This window comes from Drosophila albomicans, chromosome X (assembly GCF_009650485.2).
Source record: "Drosophila albomicans strain 15112-1751.03 chromosome X, ASM965048v2, whole genome shotgun sequence".
NCBI classification, from domain to species: Eukaryota; Metazoa; Arthropoda; class Insecta; order Diptera; family Drosophilidae; genus Drosophila; species Drosophila albomicans.
Window position 1 is genome coordinate 15,022,099 of NC_047627.2, and position 25,444 is coordinate 15,047,542.

The window sequence follows — 25,444 nt, forward strand, 5'->3', positions numbered from 1 at the left end:
ATTACAAATTATTTAATCTATATTTGTATGTAATCTAATTTTTGTAATGTCAAAAAAAATCATTACACTATTTATAGATTTATATAATTTATTTGAATATATAATTACAACGTACTTTTCATTTTGTATGCGATAGTTGTTAACCTCAACTGTTATCGATAGCTGTTGCACTGTTGCATTTCGTTTCGAGTTAAGAGCACAACAGCTGTTTAAACCACTCGTTGCTCCTTCGCTCACAATTTAGTACGGCAACTCTAAGCTTGAAATACGCAATTGATTGGCAACTCTAAATACTTTAAATACGCAATTATAATTAGTTTACGAATTGTTATGTTGTCAAGCGGTTTATAAACAAATTCACTTAATGAGTCGTTTATTTCACTTTAATTTTCACTCAGTTAACAGATTGATTATTTTCGTGTTTCTTGACTGTCATCTGCAGCGCCTTGTGAGATTTATGTTAGCCACTGTTCTCTTTGATCGAGAGAGTCTCGAATAGTCATTGAAAGTATGACCGTATCTGCACTAAAATCGAAATATACCGTCCCTTTTCAAAAATAGGATAATATACTATTTATATTGGAAAATATACTATTTGTCTTAAAAATATACCGACACGTATATGCGTTAAGATAGCTCTGCAATTTTAGCGTCTACTATTGATACAAAAAAATTGGATATCAAAGCTTCCGTTTTTATATGGTATTAAGTTTTAGATCAGATATTTAGTTCTAGTCAAATATCAAGAATATCCAATTTTTGTGAGACAACAAACAACAACAAAGCTGCAGAAAGTTCTAGGCATTAATCGAGGTGGGGCTGTTGAACTTTTCCTTAAATATTTCAACAACAACTCTAGGGAAATTGTTAATATTTTATGGAAACATTCTTAAATCTATACTTCACTACTTTTTGTTAGCCGCTTTGTCCAAGGAAACTTCAAATCCAAATAATTAAGCAAAACTTTAATACTCGAATTTTACAATCACGATTTCAGTGCATAAATATTGCATACATTTTGGCAAACATGGATTGAGAAGAAGAGATAATTTAATTTGTATTTTAATTGCATTCATTTTTTTTATTTAAGAATGAAATTTGTTTAAAAAGGAAAACAAATAAAAAATGCTCTCACATCCGATATTTTTTAATTGATAGTTGACGTCAAGCTCACGCACGATACTTTCACCACTTTCGATAACATTACAGTTAGCAACGCCGATAAGCGTTGCTTGGCATATTTATCGACTGGCCATTAACAAAACAAATGAATCAGCTGTTCGCAAATAATGTTTGGCTACCAAAGGCGGCGTCGTCGGAAGTTTAGCATAAAACTTAATCAACATATATTATATTTTATATTAAGTTAAGCTCGACAACGAGTTCCCACTAAGAAGCTGTGATGAATTTCGACCAAGACAAGGAGAGTCAGCAATTCTTCGATAAGATGCACAGGTGAGAGAGCAAGCAAACATTCTCAAATAACTCTTTTGTTGACAAAGTTAGCTCAGTTATTAACTTCTTCTAAAGAGCTGCTATTACTATTTCAAAATGTTTTTTAAGTATACAAACTGCGCAGCTAAAAATTCCTTGTTATGGTCAAAAATTATGCGATCACAAAATTTTACTATAACCTTTTGTTAAAGCCTCATCTCATCTTTCGGCAAGCAATTCGATATCCGAATACTCGTATAAATATTTTCATTTGGGGGAAATGAGGAATCATCGTTTCTTGTTTAATTAGTTTGCTAGTGATCAGACCGCAAGATCATAGATTGAATATATAAAATGGGACCAAAAAATTCAAACCTGTTTGCACACTTTTTGCTAAATTTGGTATATTGACATACTATTTAAATTTAAAATTACCATAAAGTACAGAATATACCAGATTGTCAACCAAGGCAACTAAGACCCGACTACACAAGTCGTTTTTTGCCATAAATTAAATATCTTTTACAATTTTTATACATTTACTTGAGGCGCAAAAATATAATAACCTTTAACTCTTTGGGTAGCTTGTATAGAACAAACTTATTTTTACAAATACGAAAGTGCCATTTTTAATCCTAGTAGGGAACTAGGTTAAAGCAGTCCTTGTCCAATTTTCGATCTCAATACGGAAATAGCTTGGGTTAAACAATACCTGATCCCATTTTTAAAGTTAATAAGAAATTAGATTGGGTTAAACGAATACTTTTTTGACCTTAGTATGGAACTAGATTGGGTTAAAGCAGTCCTGATCCGATTTTTGACCTCAATAAGGAACAAGGATAACTTAACCAATTTCTGATCCCATTTTTGAGTCTAATTCGGAACTAGCTTGGGTTAAAACAGTCTTGATCTCATTTTTGACTTCAATAAGGATCAAGGTTGGGTTAAATGAGCTCTCATCCCTTTTTTGACCCTCATAAGGAACTCTAATATAATTTCCTTCCTTTTGTTTTCACAGCTCTCGAGGTACGCGTAATTTGCAACAAATATTCGAAGACGACGACAGACCGCTGCAGAGCGAAAGCAATAATTTGCGCTATCAACCAACACAACAAAAGTCACAAACAGCTCCAACAACAACAAAAACAACAGCAACAACAACGACAACTGCCAGCAGCAATCGGAACAATAACAAATCAACAACTGAGCCAAAGTGGAGCACTCTGGTGGCCAAAGTAGCCAATGGCTACAACGGCAGCGAGAGTGTGGGACGTGTGGGCGTGGCACTCTCACGGAACGTCGTCGGTGCCGCCAAGCTAGTGATCTACAAGTCACGCAGCCAATTGCTCAGCACACTGCTACTGACCAAATCGACGACATCGTCGTCGCCAGGCGAAGGCGCCTCCCGACTGCTAATGCGTGCCTCTTATATGCAGTTCTTCGATGATGAGCAGCGCTTTTGGAGTCTGCGCTTCGAGGCCGCCGTCGATGAGGCGGAATTCACCGATGCGCTGATCAGTTTGGGGCTGCCAATCGATCAGAAGCAGCCTGAAAAGGCGCAACAGAATGCTAAAGAAGAGCAGCAGCAGGCGAGCACATCATTAGCAGCATCATCAACAGCATCAACAGCAGCGTCAGCAGCAGGTACTCCAAGATCGTTTCAACGTTTCAAGGAGTTCGAGGCGAGCAGCTGCGATAGCGACAGCGAATCAACGCAATCCAACGAGGAGAACATCTTGACATTGCCGGCGCCGAGTAAAGCGCTCATTCCAGTGGCATCAACAACTTCATCAGCAGCAGCAAGCAGCGGCAACAAACTGGAGGCATATTTGCATGAGCAACGTGCCAATGGCGAAGCGATGGACAGGAAAATGGACACACTACTTCAGGCCATGTGTCGCCTCACAGCAGCCAATCACAGCAGCAGCAACAGCGTTGTCAGTGATTCCGCCTCAACACTGAAGATTGAGTCGGTCGACGATGTCGCTGACAACGACAACGAGGATGAGCTGCTGGAGCTGGAGCAGAAATTGTTGGACTATAAGAAACAGAATCGTGTGCTCGCCAAGAGTCTAAAGCAACGCGAACAGGAGATGATGGTGTTGCGTGCCTCAAGTTGTGCTTTGTGCGAGAAAATGCGAAATCAAAACAACGAGCTAAAGAAGCAAAATAGAACTTTAATCGCAACGTTGGCGGACAAGGTGAAGAGCGATGATCAGCAAGATGATGATGATGCAGCGGGGAATGCAAGTTGTTTGCAGTGTGACAAGTATCTGGAGAGAATCAGAGAGCTGGAGAAGCGTGTTCAGTTGCTGCAAGCGGTTGTCTTGGATTATTCCAAGGACATCAAAAGCAGCAGCAGCAGCAACTCGTCAGGGCTTCTCTAATTATTGTATTATCTTTTTGTATTTCGTATTCATTATTATTTTCGATTCGTTCCAAAATTGGAACCCGTTTTTTTTTTGTGCATTCCACACAATAATAGCATAAATAAAATTAATCTACAATTTTCATTTGTATATTATTATTGTTATTTCTAGTGATCTCCTTTCTATGTCATTTGATTTCCTGTGTGTAAAATCTGCTGAAATAGCTGAACAAATAAATTATCTATTCAAAACTTGTAATATTAACTGCCATCACTTAAACTTACTTTGTATATACAGATCCAACCAATTGTTGAAACAAATTTACAAAAATTTAGTGTATAGATAAGAAAAAGCAATAAATAATTAAATTAGTTTAAAACCGTGTTCTTTTACTGCTCAAAGAAAAACCCAACAGATCTGCCAAGAAGATCTTTTTAGACATATAACATATAGTAATGGGTGATCAGCTGAAAAATGTCTGTGTAAAGATCTTTTTAAACACATCATATATTGCATAGAAGAATATAAGAGAAAACGGAGGGCTAGAGTTGGAAAGGAAACGATGAAGCTATAGTATAAGATCATCATAAAGTTGAGGAAAGTTAGTTTTCCCTTAATCAAATGGGAAGCGTAGATATATATACAAACATTAAACATATAATATATGGTAATAAGTGTGATGAAGATGTGCAGCTTAAAAAGCGCATCTCACTCTATAGGAAATCATAAAACAATGTCAGGAAAAGCAGAATAAGTAGTAAAGGAAACAATTGGCATAAGATGATCATAAAGTTAGGGATAGTTCACGTTAGTTGGTTTCCCCTAATTAAGTGGGTATTAGGGGATCTTATGCTATAGCTTCATCGATTCCTTTCCTAGTCTATTCATCCAGTTTTCCTGATATTCTTTCTATGATTTCTTATAGAACTCATTTTAGATATAAAAAAACGATTTGTTGTACAAACTAATTTGTTGTATTTTCTTTATGCAAAAATCATAAAACAGGAGTTTTATCTTAAAACACTAAGAGAAGTCTAATGTCGAGTTGTTGTTGTTGTGGTTGTTGATGTTGTTTGTTGCATAGAACTCTTTGCTACTTTGGATGCGGAAGAGACACGAGCAGAGCAGAGGGTTTGGATAAGGATCTTGGATGTCGGGAGATGCAAAAGGAAGTGCTCGCTGCTGCTGCTGCTGATGTTTGTGAATTATCGTTTCGTCTAATAAACACTAGCCTAAAGAGTTTGGGAGTCCAAAAGTGTAGCTTTAGTAGGTGCTGCTATCGCTGAGGCTGCTGAGGTAACTGCTGGTGCCTGCTGCTCCCCCCGCTTTGGAGGCGGATGCGGCATTTGAGGCGCCGCCACCGCTGACACGATGACGTCGACGCTTCGCCTTTGGCTTCTTGCGACGCGGAGCAGCGGCTTCCGCTTTGCGCTTGTATTTGCCCAAACGCTTCTTTTTGCGTCCATATTCATCCGATTCGCTGGTGCTCGACTCTTCATTGTCGCTGGAATCGCTGCTTGAATCATCATCCGACGATGAATCGCTGTCAGATGATGAGGATGACGATGATGAGGCAGTTGATGAGGCAGTTGTTGACGATGACGAGCTGCTGTCGTCGTCGTCATCATCGTCATCGTCGTCGGAGGAGGAAGAGGAGGAGCTACTTGTGCGGCGACGTTTTGATTTCTTGCTGCTGCTGCTGCTCTTGTGATTGTTGTTGCTGCTGCTGCTCTTCTTTTTTTTGTTTTTGTGTTTCTTTGCAATGCGTTTGCTTGTTGTTGTCGCCAGTTTGTTGATGTCCTTCGAGCTGCTCTTCTTGTGCTTCTTGCTCTTTTTCTTACGCTTCTTGTGTCGCTCCGTTTTTGTTTGTTTCCTATCCGCTGTTGTTGCTGATCTATCGTTGTTACTCTTCTTGCTTGCTTTGTTGTTCTTATCTGTCTTACTCTCTTTGCTTGCTGTTGTTGTTGTTGTTGTCGTCGTTGTCGCAGCTGCGACGTCGACGCCGCTGCCGCCGCTTTTCAGCTCCTGAGCGCGCAGCTCGGTTAGCGGCGTCAAATAATCAAGCTCCGAATCGGAACTTGTGCTCTCCACATCCAGCAATATCTCTTTGTTTGGATCCACCTGTATGTATGCATAATAAATAATAAAACACAACATGTTAGATTTTCTACTTTCTCTTCTTCTTCATCTTCTGCTTCGGCTTCTGCTTCTCGCACATCAAACAGAAACAGCGAAAAAAGAAGGAGAACGAACAACACTTCTTACCTTGAGAAAATTGCGGCATTGATAGGTCAGGTGACCAGCGTAGCCGCATTTTTTGCACGCCGCTCGCAGCGTATCCTTGTTGGAGTTGGCCAGCGGAAAGTTCATGGCTTGTCCCTTTGATTTTCTGCTAAGCGCTTTTCTTACTTTTTTCAATTACTAGTTGACCATTAATTGACGTGATTGCGGCGCTGCAGCAGCGCTCAGGGCTCTCAGTCTGGTCTGCTCTAACCACCACACGGCAACGTCGACGGCAGCGGCTGTTGTTTTTGTTGCCTCTGTTGTTGTCGTTGTCAATACGATGCGGCGCCTATCGATAGCGTTATCGATGAGACGATAATTCACCAAATATGCAGCACAAAACACGTTCACACTGCCAGCCCACAAAAATCTTTTGCAACTTTTTTTTTTAAATTTATTTATTTTTTTTTGTGTTTTAAGTTACCACCCATTTTTTTTTAATTATATTTGAAAATTCAATTAATAATAAAAAAATAAATAAAGCATACCAACTTTAAACAAAATTAGACTATATTTCATCATCCATCAAAATAATTGTAATTTCTGTCAACTGGCAAATAACTTAAATAAAATGTGTTTGATTTTTATTTTTTTATTTTTAAAATTTTAATTAATTTAAACTGAACATTTAATTATAGTTTCTTTATAACTAGTAGATCCTATTTGTATTGGAATTTCCTGTTTCCTATATAACGATTAAAAATTGTAAATGAAAAATGCTATTCTTAAAATTATTTATTTTATGCAAAATAATTATTAATGTTTCTAGTACAAATTTATTGCTGCCTATTATACAAAATTAAAAATAAGTTTATATTGTTATTCATTTCGTTGGATGCCAAAATGTTGGTTAATTTTGCTGGGAACATTTTTTAGCACATACTGAGGCTGTGAAATGCGGTCACACTGCTCTGCATGTTCCAGATATGCCAATTGTGTGATGTAGACGAATTCGCCAAGTGCGTAAAGTGAGTGTGCGTGTGTGTGTGTGGAGTGTGTATTAGTAACAGCAGGTTTCAACGTCGACAACGTCGACGCTTTCTCCGCCTTCACACGCCCCCCGCCCCCAAAACGCATCCAGCATAGGCAACAAACAAACAAATAAACAACAAGCAGCAGCAACAATTGAAGAAGTTTTTGCACCGTTTGCAACAAGATGCAACAGAACGCAGCCAGCAATCCATTTTCGGTGGCCGCCTATGGCGATCGTCCGCAATTGGGACTGGATGTGGAATTTGGCTCTGACCCCGCCAGCGGAGCGGCATTCTTCCAAAGCGATGGACGCAAACACGATGATCTCAAGCAGATGCTCGACAGCAACAAGGATGGCCTCAAGCTGGAGGCAATGAAACGCATCATTGGCATGATTGCGCGTGGACGCGATGCCAGCGATTTGTTCCCGGCTGTGGTCAAAAATGTCGTCTCAAAGAACATTGAGGTGAAGAAGCTGGTCTATGTGTATCTGGTGCGCTATGCGGAGGAGCAACAGGACTTGGCATTGCTATCGATATCGACGTTCCAGCGGGCGCTGAAGGATCCCAATCAATTGATACGCGCCTCAGCGTTGCGTGTCCTCTCATCGATCAGGGTCAGCATGATTGTGCCCATTGTGATGCTGGCGATACGCGACAGTGCCGCCGATCTCAGTCCCTATGTCCGCAAGACGGCGGCGCATGCGATACCCAAGCTCTACTCCTTGGATGCGGAGCAAAAGGACGAATTGGTCACGGTCATCGAGAAGTTGCTCTCCGATCGCACCACGCTCGTGGTGGGCTCAGCTGTGATGGCTTTCGATGAGGTAAGCATATGCATATTGTAAGGTTTCAGCATCAGCTACTCAGTATATAAATAATACTGACTTTTAAAACGGAATCGAAGTCGTATAAGAAAAATACTAAAGCTGGATGATATGATTATACTTATTCAATCTTTATTAATAATTCCTTTTTAATACTTTCTCAATCTTAATTAAATTTTTCCTTTGTTCCTATGATGATTGCCCTAATCTTTTCATCTTTACCCTCAGGTGTGCCCGGAACGCGTCGACTTGATACACAAAAACTATCGCAAGCTGTGCAATCTGCTCGTCGATGTGGACGAATGGGGTCAGGTGATCATAATCAATATGTTGACCCGCTATGCGCGCACACAGTTCGTCGATCCCAATCCCGATGAGGAGCATGGGGCAAATGATTGTCTCGATGGCGATGGAACGGCCAATGAGCGTTTCTACGATGAGTCATCGTCGGCCAGCGATGACGATGACAATGACAATGATGCATCCAGTGGCAATGAGGGCAAAGCGAAGAGCAACAATGTCAATAACAATGACAAGGAGCACGACAAGGATACGAGTGGCAGCAGCGGCGGCGGTAGCAGTTATCATATCGATTTGGATCACCGTTTGCTTTTGCGACAGACAAAACCATTGCTGCAATCGCGTAACGCATCGGTTGTGATGGCCGTGGCCCAATTGTATCATCATGTGGCGCCACGCAACGAAGTCCAACTGATTGCCAAGGTCCTCATTCGTCTGTTGCGCTCCCACAAGGAGGTGCAGAGTGTTGTCCTCAATTGCATTGCATCGATGTCGTCGCGTCGCAAAGCGATCTTTGAGCCGCATCTGAAATCTTTCTTTGTACGCACCAGCGATCCCACGCACATTAAACTGCTCAAATTGGACATTCTCACCAATTTGGCATCCGCATCGAGCATTTCGCTCATCCTGCGCGAATTCCAAACGTACATCTCGAGCAGCGATCGACCATTTGTGGCTGCCACCATTCAGGCAATTGGACGATGTGCGGCCAGCATTAAAGCGGTCACCGAGACCTGTTTAAGTGGTCTGGTGCATCTGCTCTCCAATCACGATGGTGAGTTGACAATAAGAGAGAGATAGAATTAAAGTTTATTTAAATACTAACATTTTTGAAATACTCGAATTTATTTAAATACTAGAACTTATTTAAATTCTATAATTTATTTAAATACTACAATTCTTTTAAAATACTATAATTTATTTAAATGTCATAACGATATCGAAACTCATTACTTAGATGATGAAATTAATACTAGTCTGGGGAGCATTTAATCTGAAGTAATTTAAAAGAACATTTGAATCTAAATTTAATAGTTGAAGATATGTATTACATTTTGTTTCAAAAGTTTAAAATCTTTACATAAACTGTGAATTTAAAAGAAAGAAAAAATTACATTATAATCCACAATATAAATTCTTGTAAAGATTTCGCTCGTTGATTAGAACAATGTGAATGCAGCTGGCAGCTGAATCTCTCCCTCTCTCTCTGAATCATACAAATACTATATATGGTATACCATCATCAGTGTTAATTGCCAACAATTGAAAATGTTGTTAAACCGATAACTCGGTTATTATATTAAATTAGTTTATATCATAGTATAGTTGTCACTATAATTGTTGAAAGAAAATCGACGAAATACGACGGAATAACTACTGCAATACATTTGAATTTAAATGATTGTCTTTAAATAGCTTTTATTGTATATTATTGTATTATAAGTAGATTGGATTGATAATACAAGAAAGGAGTACAGATAACAGATTAATAATGAAATTGAGCCAAAACATTATAGGGAGCAAACTTTTAATGAATTGAAGGGAAAATGTTGTACTACAACTAAATTCCCTGTTAAACTTTAATATTCTGTTCCTTCTTGTATTATTAATACTAAATTTACTATAAATACTAAATTTACAGTAAATACTAAATTTAATATATGTATTAAGCTTAGTAATTATACTGTAAATACTGAATTTTTATGCGTACTAAAGTTAGTAATTATACTATAAATACTAAATTTAGTAAATTTACTAGAAATACTACAATTTACCATGAATACCAACTTTACTATACTAAAAATACTAAATTTGTTTGTAATACTAAGTACTATAAATACTATACTAAAACACTAAATTTACCATTAATACTAAATGATATAAAAATACTAAATTTACTTGAAATACTACAATTTACCATGAATACCAAGTTTACTATAAATACTATACTAAAAATACTAAATTTACTTTTAATACTAAGTACTATAAATACTAGTCTAAATTGACTTTTAATACTAAGTACTATAAATACTAGTCTAAAACACTAAATTTACCATTAATACTAAATGATATAAAAATACTAAATTTACTAGAAAACTACAATTTACCATGAATACCAACTTTACTATAAATACTATACTTAAAATACTAAATTTACTTGTAACTAAATTACTAAATTTACTTTTAATATTAAGTACTATAAATACTAGTCTAAAACACTAAATTTACCATTAATACTAAATGATATAAAAATACTAACTTTTTTTTCTAAGTACATACTAAATTTCTCTCCTTTTTTTGTCTTTGCAGAACACGTTGTTGCTGAGAGCGTGGTGGTGATCAAGAAACTGTTGCAGAGCAAAGCGGCCGAACACTTTGAGATCATCACCCAGATGGCGAAGCTGATCGACTACATCAATGTGGCAGCCGCACGTGCGGCGATCATTTGGCTGATTGGCGAATACAATGAGAAGGTGCCGCTGATAGCGCCCGATGTGCTGCGCAAGATGGCCAAATCGTTTGTGGACGAACAGGATGTGGTGAAGCTGCAGGTGCTCAATCTGGGCGTCAAATTGTATCTGACCAATCCGCAGCAGACATCGCTGCTGTGCCAATACGTGTTCACGCTGGCCCGCTACGACACCAACTACGATGTGCGCGATCGTGCGCGCTTCTTGCGCCAATTCATCTTCCCGGCCAGCGGCAAAAGCAGCGTGCTCAGCCAGCAGGCGCGTCAAGTGTTCTTGGCCGCCAAACCGGCTCCGCTGCCCGAGAGCAAGTATCGCGATAGCAATGTGTATCAATTGGGTTCGCTGTCGCATTATCTGAATATGCCAGCGTCGGGTTATAAGGATTTGCCCGCATTCCCAGCTGTTGCACCCGACTCCAGTGTGCGCAACATCGAGGGCTATATGCATGAGAAGTTGCCCGGCGATAGTTCGGGACGTGGCAAGCATTCGGGCGAGGAGGCGCAGCAGGGCGCGTCTGCTGGTGCCGCTGCTGGTAAGGAGAAGCAACGCAAGCAGGCTAAACGTGACAAGGGCTTCCTTTCCGAGTCGGACAAATCGTCGGCATATTCCGAGTCGAGTGGCAGCGAGGATTCCGACAGCAGCAGTGACAGTTCATCCAGCAGCGACAGCGACGATGACGATGAGGCTGACGAGCAGCAGCCTAAAAGTAAAGGGCAAGCCACCAAGCAGCTGCCACAAGCGGTGGCCAGCAATTCAGCTCCTCCTGCTGCTGCTGCTGCAGTTGCTTCTCCCAATAATAACAACAATAATGCTGTCGAAGATTCGGGCACATCGGACAGCGGCGAATCGTCGTTCTACAGCGGCAGCGGCAGCGAGAGCAACAGCAGCGATGGTCAGAGCAGCGACTCGGAGAGCGAACAAACTGCGGCATCAGCAGCACCAGCTGCCAAAACACAAGCCAAGGCAACAGAGACAGCTGCTAAGGCGCCCGCCAAGAGCAACTTGGATCTGCTGCTCGATCTGGATGATATACCGCCCATTGGACCCGTGATGACGCCCTCGCTGGGCGGCTTCCTTACGCCGGGTAAGTGCATCGAAAAGAGTTCATAGAATGGGGTTTCTTTATTGTTAAGAGAGTTTACACTAAGGTTTACACTGAAGTCTTACGACCTTTTATTGTTGATTGTTTTTTTGAATTGCAATTATTTATCATAAAAGTGATTAGGAAGTTTGCATATTTTTGTCCTAGAAGCTATGTTTCTACCCGTCATCCATAGAGTAGATGTTTATTATTTGTATTTATTGTGGAATACTTTACTTTTCCAAAATGTTATTTAAAGAAATATTAGGAATACAGTGTAAGGTACATAATAGACTTTGTTGAAAAAAGGTTTTAGACACAGTGGTATTTCGTCTGATTATTAATGTAGGTTCTGTCTTATAAACGGTTTAATCGTTTTCTAGCGATTATTAATATCAGACATTTTTGAAATATTGTTTATATTTGAAAGGATTCTTCGGAAGTGATTTTTAATTTGGAATCATAATTTTAATGTTTAAAATAAATATTACTTTGGAATAGTTTTGTAGTGTAAACTTTATATTTCATTTGATTATTTATTTCAAATAGTTCTGCCGTGTAAACCGTAAAATTTGGAGTGATTATTAAAATCAGAGATTTGTAAATATTAAAATATTAAGGAAAAAGCAGCTTTTTTTTTATTTAAAGAGGCTTTGCAAGTAATTTTTAATTTGGAACAGATTTGAGGTGGAATCTTTATATTAATGTTAAACATAATATTTTAATAGATTTTTAATTTCAAATGATTCTGTCATGTAAACGGTCTATTTAAATTGCGAATGATTATTAAACAGATGAAGAAAAGTCTATTATTGTTTTCATTTAAAAAGGTATTAGGAAGTTATTTTTTCATTGAAACTGTTTTGTGATGGAATCTTTTTATTACTGTTGAAAGTGAGTAGTTTTCAATAGTTTTGTAGTGTAAACTTTATCAAAACGTTTCTTAAAAGTTTCGACATTTTGATAGATGCGAATTTGTACAAAAAATCAAGTATTATTATGGTTTAAAAAGTGTTTGTCAAAGGTATCGCAATTGTCGAGTAGCAAACTATTTCATAATTTAGATTAAAAAAAAATGCAGTGTAAAAGAGCTTAAGACCGCAGTGTAAACACCATTTCGGTTTAAAAAGTGTTGGTCAAAGGTATCGCAATTGTCGAGTAGCAAACTATTTCATAATTTAGATTAAAAAAAAATTGCAGTGTGAAAGGGCTTAAGACCGCAGTGTAAACACCATTAAGTACGTATTAAGTGCAAATATTAAATGCTAGTTCTCTACTTTGTAGGCACACCCGGCTTACAGGCGACGTTGCAGCCGCAGCAAGCTCGTAATCGCATCGAGCTCGTCGGCGCCTCGCACACGGACTTCAAGCACAAACCGCTGCTGAACAAGCTGCAAGGACACGGCCTTCAGCTGGGATATCGTTTCACCCGCTCGCCGCATTTGTATGCGGCAGCGATGTGTTCGATTGAGTTGCACTTTGAGAATCGCAGCGATCACGAGCTGACCAGCATTCGGATGGGGCAACAAACACTGCCCCCAGGCATGCAACTGAGCGAGTTCGCTCCCATCGCACAGCTGCAACCGGAGCAGGTTGCCAGCGGAGTGCTCGGCGTGGATTTCAATGATACAACGCATGCGATTGACTTTGAGTTGGTGTCGAGTGCGGGCAGCTCACGTGTCCAGCTGAAGCCTCCGGTGGGTGAATTGGTGCGTGCCGTGCAGATCAGCGAGAGTTTGCATCGCGAGGAGCGTGGCAAGTTGCGTGGCATGAACGAGCATCAGTGTGAGCTGCGTGGCATGCAGCGTGAACTGCTCGATGTGGCAGCATTGAAGCAAAAGATCTACGAGTGCATCAATGTGGCGCACACGTTCAGCTCGACGACGGGACAATTGCATTGCTTTGCCGGCCAAACGCTCAGCTCGAAGAGTCTCGTCCTGCTCACGTTGCAGTGGCAAACGGATGAGGCACTCACGCTGCTCGTCAACTGCGAAAAGATGGTCATCGGTTCGATGGTGTTGAATGAGTTGCGCAACGCGTTGCAGCTGAGTTTTTCCATCTAAAATGGATTTCGATTTGAATTGAGTGTTGAATCTGTTAACTGAATCTGAAGCAAAGCAAAAGGGAAAATCATTACGTAAACTAATCTATTAATTTTATATTATTAAAAGCACATTCTATGTACTCTATACTTTATACTTTATACTGTGAACAATTATTGAATTGAGAATTGAATCCTAAACACATTATTTAACCACTTTCATACATTATAAGTTTGCGTAACAAAACGAGATTCCAAGAGCAACATTTTGATTATTTTTTTTTTCTTGTTTGTTGTACTCTTCAAAAGCTGCTAAAACATTACGTAAATCATTCGATTACATTTATATAAATATAAACAAACTGAAAACAAATGCGATTCCAGAAGCAAGTGCAGAAATTATGAACAATTTTATTATAAAAAGAAAAACGCAAAATGAAAAAAACCCTTTTAATCAATGTTGTTGCCTATGCGCGTGTATGTGTGTGTGTGTGTGTATTTGTACTATAACTAAATGTGTATTAGTGTATGCATGTGTGTGTGTGTTTTGATGTTGTAACTCTGTTGCCTTTGTGCTCTATGCGGCCTTTTTCAATATCGTAGCAAAAAAAAATAAGAAAAAAACGAAAAAAAAAATGACTTACATAACGATATATAGTATATATATACAGATCGAGGGCTTGCAGCACAGCACTAATTATCCAAATGTTAACCGAATTGTTGCCTACTACGAACAAATTCCAAAATAGTCGACTTTTGATTTTGATTAGCAACTTTTTCTATATACAACACAATCTTTCATTCTGTTGCCTAGCAAATTGTAGCGCACGCAATCCGATATACCAAGTACATATGTATATACTATATATACATATATTTGTATACTATATATACTTGTAGATTTGAGATGACTATTTGCATATACCAGCCAGAGAGAGAGAGAGAGAGAGAAGAGTTAGCAGTTGAAACCTATAATGGAGCCTAGCTCCCATTTTGTTAATCAAATAAATAACTAAACCAATATATATATATACATATATATAAGTGAGTGTATATGTATATGTATGTGTGAGCCAGCTAATCCGTTTCCTACGCCAACTTTTCAAGCTCCCCCTAAATATGATAAAAAAAAAAAAAAACAAAAAAAAAACATTTTCGAGGCATTTTTCATTTTTGGCTTTTTCGAAAATTAAGCAATTGAATGTTGAAATATTTACATACATACATACATTTTTTATATATATACTATTATTATGATGATGATCGTTAGGCATTCAAGTTTCAAATTTCCACTCTTAAAACAAAACTCAAAAAGTAAAAAAAAAAAAAGAAAACTAAACTATGAACAATAATCATTTGTCCAATAAAAGAAAACAAACAATGCGCAATTATTGTTGATTGGATATGATGCGAATGAACAAACATAAAAATATTATTATATATTATATGCTTTTTAAACCTATGCAAGATGAACTCTACATCTAAATCTATTGAAATAAACACAGCGTTTTAAAAATATTTCATTTTTCTCTTTTTTGTGGGGTGCAAAAAAAGTGAACAACTAATGTTTTTTCTTACCTTCATTTTGAAATATGAAATGACTAATAAATTTCCTTAAGAGAAGAAATTGAATCTTTACTATAAATGAAGAACATTTCGATTTTGTTTAGTTTTGAATGTATCTTTGTTTATTCACGCTTGTTTCTCGTTTGCTTGCTCCGTTTTATTTGTGTTTTAAAGTTTTTTGAGTTCTTTTGTTTTTGTTTTGGGGACACACACAGAATAAACCAGCAGCAAGCAATCAGATTTAGATCTGCCAACTATATATAGTCATTATCTCGCTCACACACACACTTCTGCTGCTGCTGGCATTTGAAAGATAGTTTTTTGTTCTAGTTAAGTTTCTCTAAGGTTTTCATTTTAGTTTTTTGTTTTTTTTTTTAGGTTAGGTTAATCCGGTGAACAGAACGGAGAATGACGTAAAAGGGGCACATGCTCGCATTGCATACATAAATACAATATAGTTGAAATTTTTTGCTTTGTCGATGCCAACACAGCCAACACGGTGGCGTATACTTAATTTCACATTTCACGTTAAGAAAGCAACGACTAAAATTCTAGCATACTTTTTTGCGCTAATGTGAAATTGAGAATACGCTACGCTTGTTTTTTTTTGTATGTTTTAGTTTTTATTTCGTTTTGGTTTGTCTTTCTCACGTATGCGCTTTTTTTATTTGCTTCATAGTTTTCTCTAATTTATTGTGATTTTCTTTTTATTTATTTGTTGTTGAATCTGCACAATTAAAAAGCTCAAGTTTATGCTTATAATATAAACCATTAAGTTGTAGTTTGTTTTTCTTTTCATCTTTTTGTTTTTGGTTGTTTTCTAGGTTAGTTTTGGATTAGGTTAGGTTGAAAATAGCCATGAGAGTGGTTGAGTAGGTGAGTGTGAATGAGAGCGAGAGCGAGAGAGATGATTGCTTGCTGCCAAGAAAAAGATTTGGACAAATTCCAACGGATTTTGCATTCAGTTTATAAATGTGAACTCAATCGATTAGCAAGAAAAGGTTGCACTTTTTTTTAAGTAATCGAAAAGTTGTAAACAACTCCAAAAGTTGAAGTATAACTCAGTGAATCAAGTATTAAAGCACATACCAAACGGTAAATTCAAGAAGCCTGTAATTTTTAGACAACATAGTCTACGCAATTTTATTGTGCAATAAGACTGGGTTTTTTTCTGTCTTAAATTCGTACTCGAACTATATTAAATCATTAATTTAATATTGATATGACAAGCTTCGCTTAGACAATAAAGAAGTGTTGTAGCTACTAACTTGTGTTTGCAGTGCGGCTACTGTGAATAGAAAGAGGTGACATGGGTTAATGCCAAACAGCTGATCGGGACAAAAAGTAAATTCTTTAAATAAAACAATGACGTCTGGTTATAGTATAGAATATAGTAGTTAATTTAGTTTTGATTTTGAATTTTCTTGAACTTTTACCATTTGTTTAGTATTAACCCATGATTGCCCCTTACTTTTTACAGTTGATTCACTGTGTTCAAAAGTTAGCAACTACAACTCTTCTTTTCTTCCAAGTAGAAGCTTGCCAAATCAATATTCGATTAGTGATTCAATACACTTAGAGCAGGAAGTTAAAATTACTAAAAACCCAGCCTTATTACACGATGAAATAGAGTAGATTATGTTGGCTATTTACCGTTTGCTCTGTACCTCAGAAGTGCATGAGTGAGTCAGAACAAAAATAAGTTTTATATATATTTTTATATATAGCAGTAGAGATTAGTATGTTGGATGAGCAATGGCAATAACTTTGTATATATGTATGTATGTATGCTGATAGTGTAGGCTATATATGCATGTATAGTATGTGTATAGGATATAAGATTAGGTATTATACTTGGCATGAGGATGATTGCGTTTAAATGATTATTACGACAGACGAGAGAGTAGGTTATAGCTTACGAGTGCGTTTCTCTGCGTCTGCTGCGTCAACGCGTTTTACTCGATTAATCATATCATAGATACATATAGTACATATATGTATGTATGTGTATATATGGTATTTTGTATACATAATATAGTATAATCCGACGCGACTTTCGTTTGGTTTTTTGCTTTTGCTTTTGCTTTCATTTGTTTCATATAAAACTAGTTTGCTTTTTTTTAGTATATCTTTATGTATGTATGTATATGCAGGTATTTATATATATATATATATTTTGTTATGTATATATATATATAGTATGTGTATATATATTTATTTATTTATGTATGTCTAGGGATGATTTTCAATCACTTATTGTTACGTACGGTGTTTGGTATAACATGCTTCGCTTGGACTGCTTTTCCGTATTCCATCTTGTTCTTCTCCATCATTTCGTTCGATAACATGTAAAGCATATTTGGGTGTTCATGTGTATTAGTGTTTTTAGCGTGCAACAATCGTAGCTCAATTATTTTTTTTTTGTTGTTTGTGTGTATATTTTGGGACTCTCAATCTTCAAAACGGACGGAGTAATAAATGAACCAAACCTCATTTCTCGCCTTGTACTATCGATGAAGTTACACACAACTATCGATAATAGTATCGATAGTATGACACTATTGCCCGTTACACAATAATGTGAATCGTAGAAGAGCTTTTCGAGCGAGAGAATGATAGAGAGAAAGAGAGCGCTTTTCACTGATCACTTATTCGTTGCTTTTTGCTTTTGTTTGTGTGTGTGTGTGTGTGTGTGTGTGTGTGTCTGTGTGAGTGTGTGTCTGTGTGAGTGTGTGTAAATGTTTCTAGTTTGCAAGTTGCTCTCAATCAGATTGATTTTCTCAACGTCATGTCAAAGTTAAACCATGCGATTGATGGTAAAATCATAAATTTGACTAAAGTAAATTGTTTTTCATGTTCACGTTGTAGTCTAGGATTTATAGGACAATTCTTCTCCCTGTATTATCAATGGGATAATCTACTCATGTACATGCTAGATTTATTTGTTAACTCTGACATCCAGTTGAGAAAATCGCATCTGTTGTAACTTTTCGTTTTCCTTTGCTTAGTTTAAAGTATTTCATAAGCTTTTTTTTTGCCTTAGCTTTGTTTTTTTTTTTGTTTTCTTCTTTTTTTTTTGTTGTTTTGTTGGTGTATAACCTAAACACAATTGTAAGCTACCGATAGGGTATATTATTGTATATAGTAGAATGCGTGTGTATGTCGATGTTGGGTATATATATATATATAAATATATATATAGAATAACTATGCGGGATCTAGCCATGTGCACATAATATGTTATGTGTGTTTATGGACTTGTGTAAGATTTCTGGGATTAATGTAAATTTTTGATTACGCCATTATTAATCAGTTAGATGAGAGTATATGCTATTTATGTTGTTTGTTGTTTGTTGTTCTTGTTGCTGTTTACTGTTGTTGCTTTTGCTGCTGCTTCTATTTGACGTATTAGCTGCTATATGGCCTTGCCTTGGGTTAACTTTAGTATTTTGTTGTGCAACTAAGGCCAGCGCAAATTCCATTTTCATGTGCTTAAAGTTTCTTATACCAATAGAGATAGTGCTCTCCATCCTCGACCATTAGCTCATCGACACCTGTAATCGTTGATAGGAATTAATTTGAAGTGCTTTTTAGCTGTGCACCTTACTTACCAACAGGCGCAATAAGCTGATTCCCAGGCGTATTGTTCGGATCAGGTAACTCGGGCAATCTGTAGAGCAGCCAGTAATGATATCTACAAGAATCAAAGTGTTAAATAATATCGATAATTATATATATTATATATATAAGGGCAGCGACTTACCCTCGCGGTTCTTCCTTTTTGCCATAGAGCGTATGCACATAGTGTCCATTGGGCCATTCACGGGCCTCGAAAATGAATCTGTAAGCGATACAATTTTTAGTTTTAGTTATGTTCTGATTGATTATTTATCTGTTACTATGATTATTTATATATGTAAATTAAGTATTTCAAATTCATATAGCTAATTTATAGTTAGAGAATCTCAACTTTGGTATATTCTGCACTCTAACACAGTATATTTCTGGTATATACCAAATGTATACAGTACTTTTGTAGTATCCAACTTTGGTATATTCTGTTTCAATTGCGACATAGTTATGGTATATACCTAGTTCACTTCTAGTATATTTTTAGTATTTGGTATACTCCGCGGGATATATATTTCGGAACTTTTATGGTATATGTATACCCATTGCACTTCTAGTATACTTTTAGTATCCGAATTTGGTATATTCTCTTTTTTAACACAGTATATTTATGACCAAATGCTTTTTTCATCAGTACTTTTGGTGTATTTTTAAATCTAAGCCAGTATATTTATTTATATACCAAATTTTATTATCAGCAGTATATTCTAGTATATTTGTAGTATCCAACTTTGGAATATTCTGTGCATTTTCCATTAGAATATTTATAGTATAAAACTTTTGGTATATTCTGCACTCCAACGGATTATAGTTATGATATATACCAAAAGCACTTCTCAGTAGAATACTTCTAGTATATTTTTAGTTTCCAACTTGGGTATATTCTGTACACTATTGTGACATATTTATGGTATATACCAAGTGCACTTCCCAGCAGTATATGTCTAGTATATTTGTAGTATCTAACTTTGGTATATTCCAAATGCACCTATCTACAGTATATTTCTTTACAACTTTGGTATATTCTGTACTCTATTGTGCCATATTTATGGTATATACCCAGCAGTATACTTCTAGTATGTTTTTAGTATACAACTTAAGTATATTCAGCATTCTAATTTAAGGTATATACCAAATGCACACTCCACCAGTATACTTCTAGTATGTTTTTAGTATTTTTGTTGTTGGTTTACCCACCTTGGATCCATTTCAGCCGCCTGTGTCATGGCCTTAAAGAAACTGGTGTTCTTTGGTGAGACAAGGGACAGGGAGAACGCCTCGGTGACATTGGAGCCGACCCACAGAGTGTACGTATACGTGATATTCTTGGCATCCGACTCCTCGGCCGATGAACTGAGTCCAAATGGCAACGCCAGCTTCGGTTCACCATTCTCTGCAAGCAAAACAACTGCATGATGATGCGAGGGAAAGCCAACCACAAAAGTAAAAATAAAAAAAAAAACAAAAAAAAACAACAAATACCTGTGGGATCGCTGCTCTCGCGTATGACATGATCACATTGCAGGGCACGGACAGCGCCCAATCCCTTCCAGCCGAGGGCGAGGATAATGTCCGCCGTGAGACCGACACCAATATCGGGTTCCTGGCCATCCTGTAGCGGCTCCTCGCTCCAACCGCCATCGGCACGCTGACGACTCAAGATGTAACGCGAGGCGGCCGTGCGATTCCAATGCCCAGCCGGATCATACTCCAGATCCTGCAGAGCTTGCATGGCCAGGGCAGTGCTGCGCAACGAGCCAAAGCTGCCGCGTTGATCCTGCAGACTGGCCAAACCCCGTGCGGGGCGACGCACAAAATGCTGCAGATGGCGATGCCGATGATCGGTGACAATGCAACGCAACGCCAAGATGACCATGGCAATGGCATCGACACTCTGATCCGTCACACCGCTGGCAATGTCGAGAAGTCGGCGTATCTGACGCTTGCGGACATGCGCCGCCGAGCTGCAGGCGGAGAGTGTGGTCAGGGCGAACTCAATGTCCTGGGCGGGTTCATGATGCTGCAGTGTGGCAACCAAGTCGTGGCCATGGAAATGCTTCGGATCCTTGCACAGCGAACCCAAGGCAAGCACATAGCGTGCCAGCTTATCGAGATTGAGCGGCTTGGGCAGCGTATGATGGCGATCGAGCATCGCCAGTATCTCGATCTCCATCTCCTTGACGGAGAGCGTATCCTCCAGATCCTGGATGACCTGCAAATGTGCATCGGCACTATCGTTGGGATCGCGACCGCCCGACAGCTCCTTGGCCAGTATGACGACATGGGTGTCGTTGGCCCAACCGTAGTCCGAGGCACGTTTCTCTTTTAGCCAATCGAGGGCACGCAATATGGCCTCCTGTTCGCCCTTGTTGGGCGTGGCGGAGCCAAAGGCATCCTGCTCAGCAGCGGCAACTGTTAAGTTACTTAGATTGCTGCTGCTGCCAGCTGGCGACTGCGCTGCAACGCTGGCGATTTCTTGTTGCTGCTCCACTGTTAAGTTGGCTGCTGCTGTGTTGGTTGTGGTCACGGTTGTTGTGGTCGTTGTGGTTGTTGTCTCCGCTAAGCTCGAATTGCTGCCGCTGCCGCTGGTGAAGCTCTGCTCGTCGCTAGCATCGTTGTTGTTGCTATTGTTGTTGTTGTTGCTGCTGCTGCTACTGATTGCGGTTCGGTTCTCATAGTCATTATTAGCCAACGGCGACGGCGCTGCTGTGCTGGACGTTGCGTTAACACCGGCGTCGGCAGCGACGACAGCGTCGGCAGACAACGTCGCATTCTCAGCGAATGTTGGCAGCGGCAGCGTCAGCGTCAGGCAGCCGATGATAAGCAGCAGCAAAAGCAGCGTTGTTGACGGCGGCAGTGAGAGCATCTTAGTTGTTGTTGTTGTTATTGTTATCGTTATGCTGCTCGGTCAACTGTAAGAAGTAAAAAGAGTGTGAGAGAGAGACGAAGAAGAAGAAGGGTAATAGGAAAGTTAGCAAGCAAAAGTCATCATCACATACTACATAGTAGTAACAGGACAAGAGGAAGAGGAAGAGGCAGCCACAGCAACGTGACAGGCAATGAAGGCGTCGCCTTGAACTGAATTTGCTGCACACCGTCACAGCGCGCACACAAACACACACATGTGCACACATGCAGAGAGCCAGAAGCTGACTGGCAAACATGCACATGCACACACACACATACACACACGCATGAAAATGCAATAATGCATATTGCTAACGTCATGACAATTTATCGATAATTAAGACAGAAGATCGATATGCATGCCTGTCCCACCTCTATCTCTCGCTCTCTCTCTCTCTCTCTCTAGCTACCCATCCTAGAGCTGCCAATTAGTCATCAACAAAGCACAACACTTTGTACATAGAAAGTTGCCAACGGACACGAGCAACTACACAACACTGAAAATGGTGTGTTGGTTGAGAGAGGGGCGGGGTAATTTATACATGTATGTGGATGTTTGTGTGTGTGTGCAATTTTGCTGGCAACAATAAAAGTTAATTAAGTGGCAACAAAAGCCATCGTTGACGCTGCTGATGCTTACATAATACAATAAATTCTACTATGCAAAAATGTTTAATCAAATTAACGCCAACAACAAGAGCAACAACAGCAGCGACTGCAGAATTGCTGCCGGAAAGTTGGCAATAACAACAACAATGGCGCTGACTTGCTCTCTTCTTCGTCTCCTTCTTGTTCTTTCTGTTTGCTGTTGTTGCTGCTTCTCATAATTAAGTGCACTTTTGAAAGACTCGCGCGTGCTCGTTTTCTTTCTCTCTCCCTCTCTCTCACGTATTCACACTCACCCTACCTCCCATTTCGCACTCAGGCAGCCAAACACACCCACACACACACACACATACAGATGCAAGCGACACTTGCTCAACTTTAACTTTATTATGCTGCTGCTGCTGCTGCGACTGCGGCTGCTGCTGGTGAATGGGAAATGGCGATGACGCTGTCGCTGTTGCCTCTTACTTACCTGCTCTTTCTCTTTGCTCGCGCGCTGTCCTTGTCGCTCGCGTTGGCGTTGGCTGTGGCTGTGGCTGCTTTGCCAATTGCTCTTTGAGCTGTGTCTGTTTGTATTTGTGTTTGTGTCTGTCGCCTATTATATCCTTTGTTGTTGTTGTTATTGCTGCTACTGCTGCGTTTTGTGGTTGTCGTTGTTCTTATAGCTGTTGTTGTTGTTGTTGATGTTGTTGTCGTTGTCTTGTTACTGCTGCTGCTGCTGCTACTGCTGATGTCTATTGATTTTTTATGCCCAGCCAGGCTCCCAAAAGGACGGCTAGGCGACGTTTGTTTAACAGCGCGTTCAAACAAACACTCACTCACACACGCGCGCGCACATAGACAAGGGGCGCTAGCACACACACAAACACATGCTCGCACAATCAATAAATTATGAATGACTAATTTGAGTTGTTGTTGTTGTTCGTTCCTTCGTTCGTTCTTTCCTTCGTTTTCTTTTATTTTATGTAATCGCTGCTCGAAGTAAAAGTAATAGAGTCGCAGCAGCGTAAATAGTTGTTGTATATTTATTATTGAATTAGCACTAACGGTGAATTAGCAATTGTTGTTGTTGTGCCGCTCACACACACACACGTACACATACACGAAAACAGTAACACACGGACACGGACACAGACACTAACACACTGACTCACACAGCTGTTTGCTGCGCTGTCGCCGCCCCTCTGCCGCTGCTCTGTCGCTGCTCCTGCGGCGCTAATTGCTTATTGCGTGGGCTGCAGTTGAGCTTAAAAACAACAACAATTGTTGTTGTTGTCTTCTCTGTCGCTGTTGTTGTTGTTGTTGTTGCAGTTAGTTGACATTGCTTGCTTCCTCTTCTCGCTGTACTTGCTGTTGTTGTAACATTTACTTCATTCCTTGTTATTGCCTTTAACTGTTTTGTTGTTAATTTCTGCTTTTGCTCTTTCTCTTATTTTCCGTGTGTTTTCAGTATGTTTTTTTTTTTTTTTTTTGTTCTTTTTTGGGGCCTAATCAAAGTTGTGGCGGTTGCCGTCCGCTCTCTGAGACTGAATGTCGCTTTCGCTGTCGCAGTCGCTGTCGCTGCATCGCATCATCGCTTCACATGGTGTCCTGTGCCTGCAGCGTTGCCACTTTGCCAACAGCGATGCCACTTCACGCAGGATGTGACAACAATGTGGCAGCGCTCTGTCCGTGTTAGCTGACTCTACAACCCGCCGTTCAGCAAGGACAAGCACCAGGCGCTGCCAACTTATCCAAAAACGGAAATACAACGAACACAAAAACTCAACGAAAACATCGAAAAACATTAAAGGATAAGCAATATGATTTTCTAATTAAAAAACATTGAAAATATATTTGTGGAATATTTTTAAGTGAGATAAACCTCTTTAGATTTAAATTACAAACAAACGGCGAATGAATCACAGTTAAGTCGCAGATCGTTTCGAAATTTAAAATCAACCTAGCGCGCAGGGTTTAAGTCCTCGCTTGTTGGATTTTTTGGGAGGATTTTTATTCAGCAGTTTGGCTGGATTAAAATTGCGAAACGTGGTTCGTTAAGTACAAGTACAGTAGACGCTCGTGAATTAGAACCACTTTACTTTTAACCATCGAATATTTTAATTAAAGCAACATAAAAAATTAACTTTAAAATGAATGCATAAGATTTCCTTATTGAAAAGCGAATACATTTGATTTCCCTTTGGATTATGTTAAAGGGAATTTTAACTTCCATAATGGGAAGTTTTACTATTCAAAGCTTCGCATCAAATATTTCAACATTTATTTTTATTTTTGGAAAATTCAAATTACTAATAAGTTTCATTTGTGGGTTTATACTGCATAGTGAGAATTAACAATATACAACATTTTTGATAAACCAATAAAAGACGATTGTACTATTATACAAATATAATATAAATATAATATTATATGGTTAATATTGACTTAAACAACATTATAAAGCAGTTGCAGACCAGTGTTGCCAAAGTTTGTTGAGAAAAAAGCTGTATTTGACGGGAAGAACGATGCAAAAAAGCTGAAAAATTAGAAAGAAAAAAAGCTATAAAAAAAACTGATTTTTTAATTCATTGGATTCTCTATATTTTTCTGATAGTCACAGGGCGAGCGCACAAATTCGGGGCAAATAGAAAAAATCTAAAAAAACCATTTAAGTTAAAAAAAAGCCAGTATTCCCGCTGCCCGCTGTTTGCAATTTTTTCAAGTAAATGGTATTTGAAAAAGTCAGTTTTGACGGGGAAAAAGCGACTCTGGCAACACTGTTGCGGACTGAAGCCTGAATCGCTTTTTAAAAGGTGCAAATCCTGTCTAATGCACCCTTAAGCTGGGTGTTTGTCTGCGCTTCAAGCTTTAAAGCTGCGTTGGGCTTGGGGCTTAAAGTTTATGTAAATTGTGTGTGAAGTATGTTATGTGAAATTGTATTTTGTTTCAATGCTTACTAGTGAATGAATAAAATGC

General features: G+C 38.7%; 4 protein-coding genes across 5 annotated transcripts; 2 read left to right on the forward strand and 2 right to left on the reverse strand.

Moving 5' to 3' along the window:
- Window positions 1–1,262: 1,262 nt before the first annotated feature.
- On the forward strand, window positions 1,263–4,144 carry LOC117573740 (uncharacterized). Its single transcript, XM_034257122.2, has 2 exons — window positions 1,263–1,455; window positions 2,453–4,144. The coding sequence occupies exons 1-2, from the start codon at window positions 1,403–1,405 to the stop codon at window positions 3,819–3,821; spliced, it is 1,422 nt and encodes a 473-aa protein (XP_034113013.1). The 5' UTR covers window positions 1,263–1,402; the 3' UTR covers window positions 3,822–4,144.
- Window positions 4,145–4,789: 645 nt separating this feature from the next.
- On the reverse strand, window positions 4,790–6,347 carry LOC117573750 (uncharacterized). Its single transcript, XM_034257134.2, has 2 exons — window positions 6,069–6,347; window positions 4,790–5,924 (listed from the first exon to the last, which is right to left on the reverse strand). Exons 1-2 carry the CDS (start codon window positions 6,171–6,173, stop codon window positions 5,067–5,069), a joined length of 963 nt encoding a protein of 320 aa, XP_034113025.1. The 5' UTR covers window positions 6,174–6,347; the 3' UTR covers window positions 4,790–5,066.
- Window positions 6,348–6,996: 649 nt separating this feature from the next.
- Window positions 6,997–15,295, forward strand: LOC117567605 (AP-3 complex subunit beta-2). Its single transcript, XM_034247696.2, has 4 exons — window positions 6,997–7,884; window positions 8,113–8,959; window positions 10,495–11,739; window positions 13,021–15,295. The coding sequence occupies exons 1-4, from the start codon at window positions 7,243–7,245 to the stop codon at window positions 13,797–13,799; spliced, it is 3,513 nt and encodes a 1,170-aa protein (XP_034103587.1). The 5' UTR covers window positions 6,997–7,242; the 3' UTR covers window positions 13,800–15,295.
- A 3,092-nt stretch (window positions 15,296–18,387) lies between these two features.
- Window positions 18,388–24,020, reverse strand: LOC117571844 (uncharacterized protein CG3556). 2 transcript variants are annotated; one of them, XM_034254238.2, is made up of 6 exons: window positions 22,959–24,020; window positions 20,456–21,885; window positions 20,171–20,366; window positions 19,107–19,184; window positions 18,955–19,037; window positions 18,388–18,897 (listed from the first exon to the last, which is right to left on the reverse strand). In XM_034254238.2, the coding sequence occupies exons 2-6, from the start codon at window positions 21,837–21,839 to the stop codon at window positions 18,836–18,838; spliced, it is 1,803 nt and encodes a 600-aa protein (XP_034110129.1). In that variant the 5' UTR covers window positions 21,840–21,885; window positions 22,959–24,020; the 3' UTR covers window positions 18,388–18,835. The 2 variants fall into 2 exon arrangements, with proteins under 2 accessions (XP_034110129.1, XP_051857850.1); XM_052001890.1 differs by lacking the exon at window positions 22,959–24,020 and adding an exon at window positions 21,973–22,087.
- Between the last annotated feature and the right edge of the window lie 1,424 nt (window positions 24,021–25,444).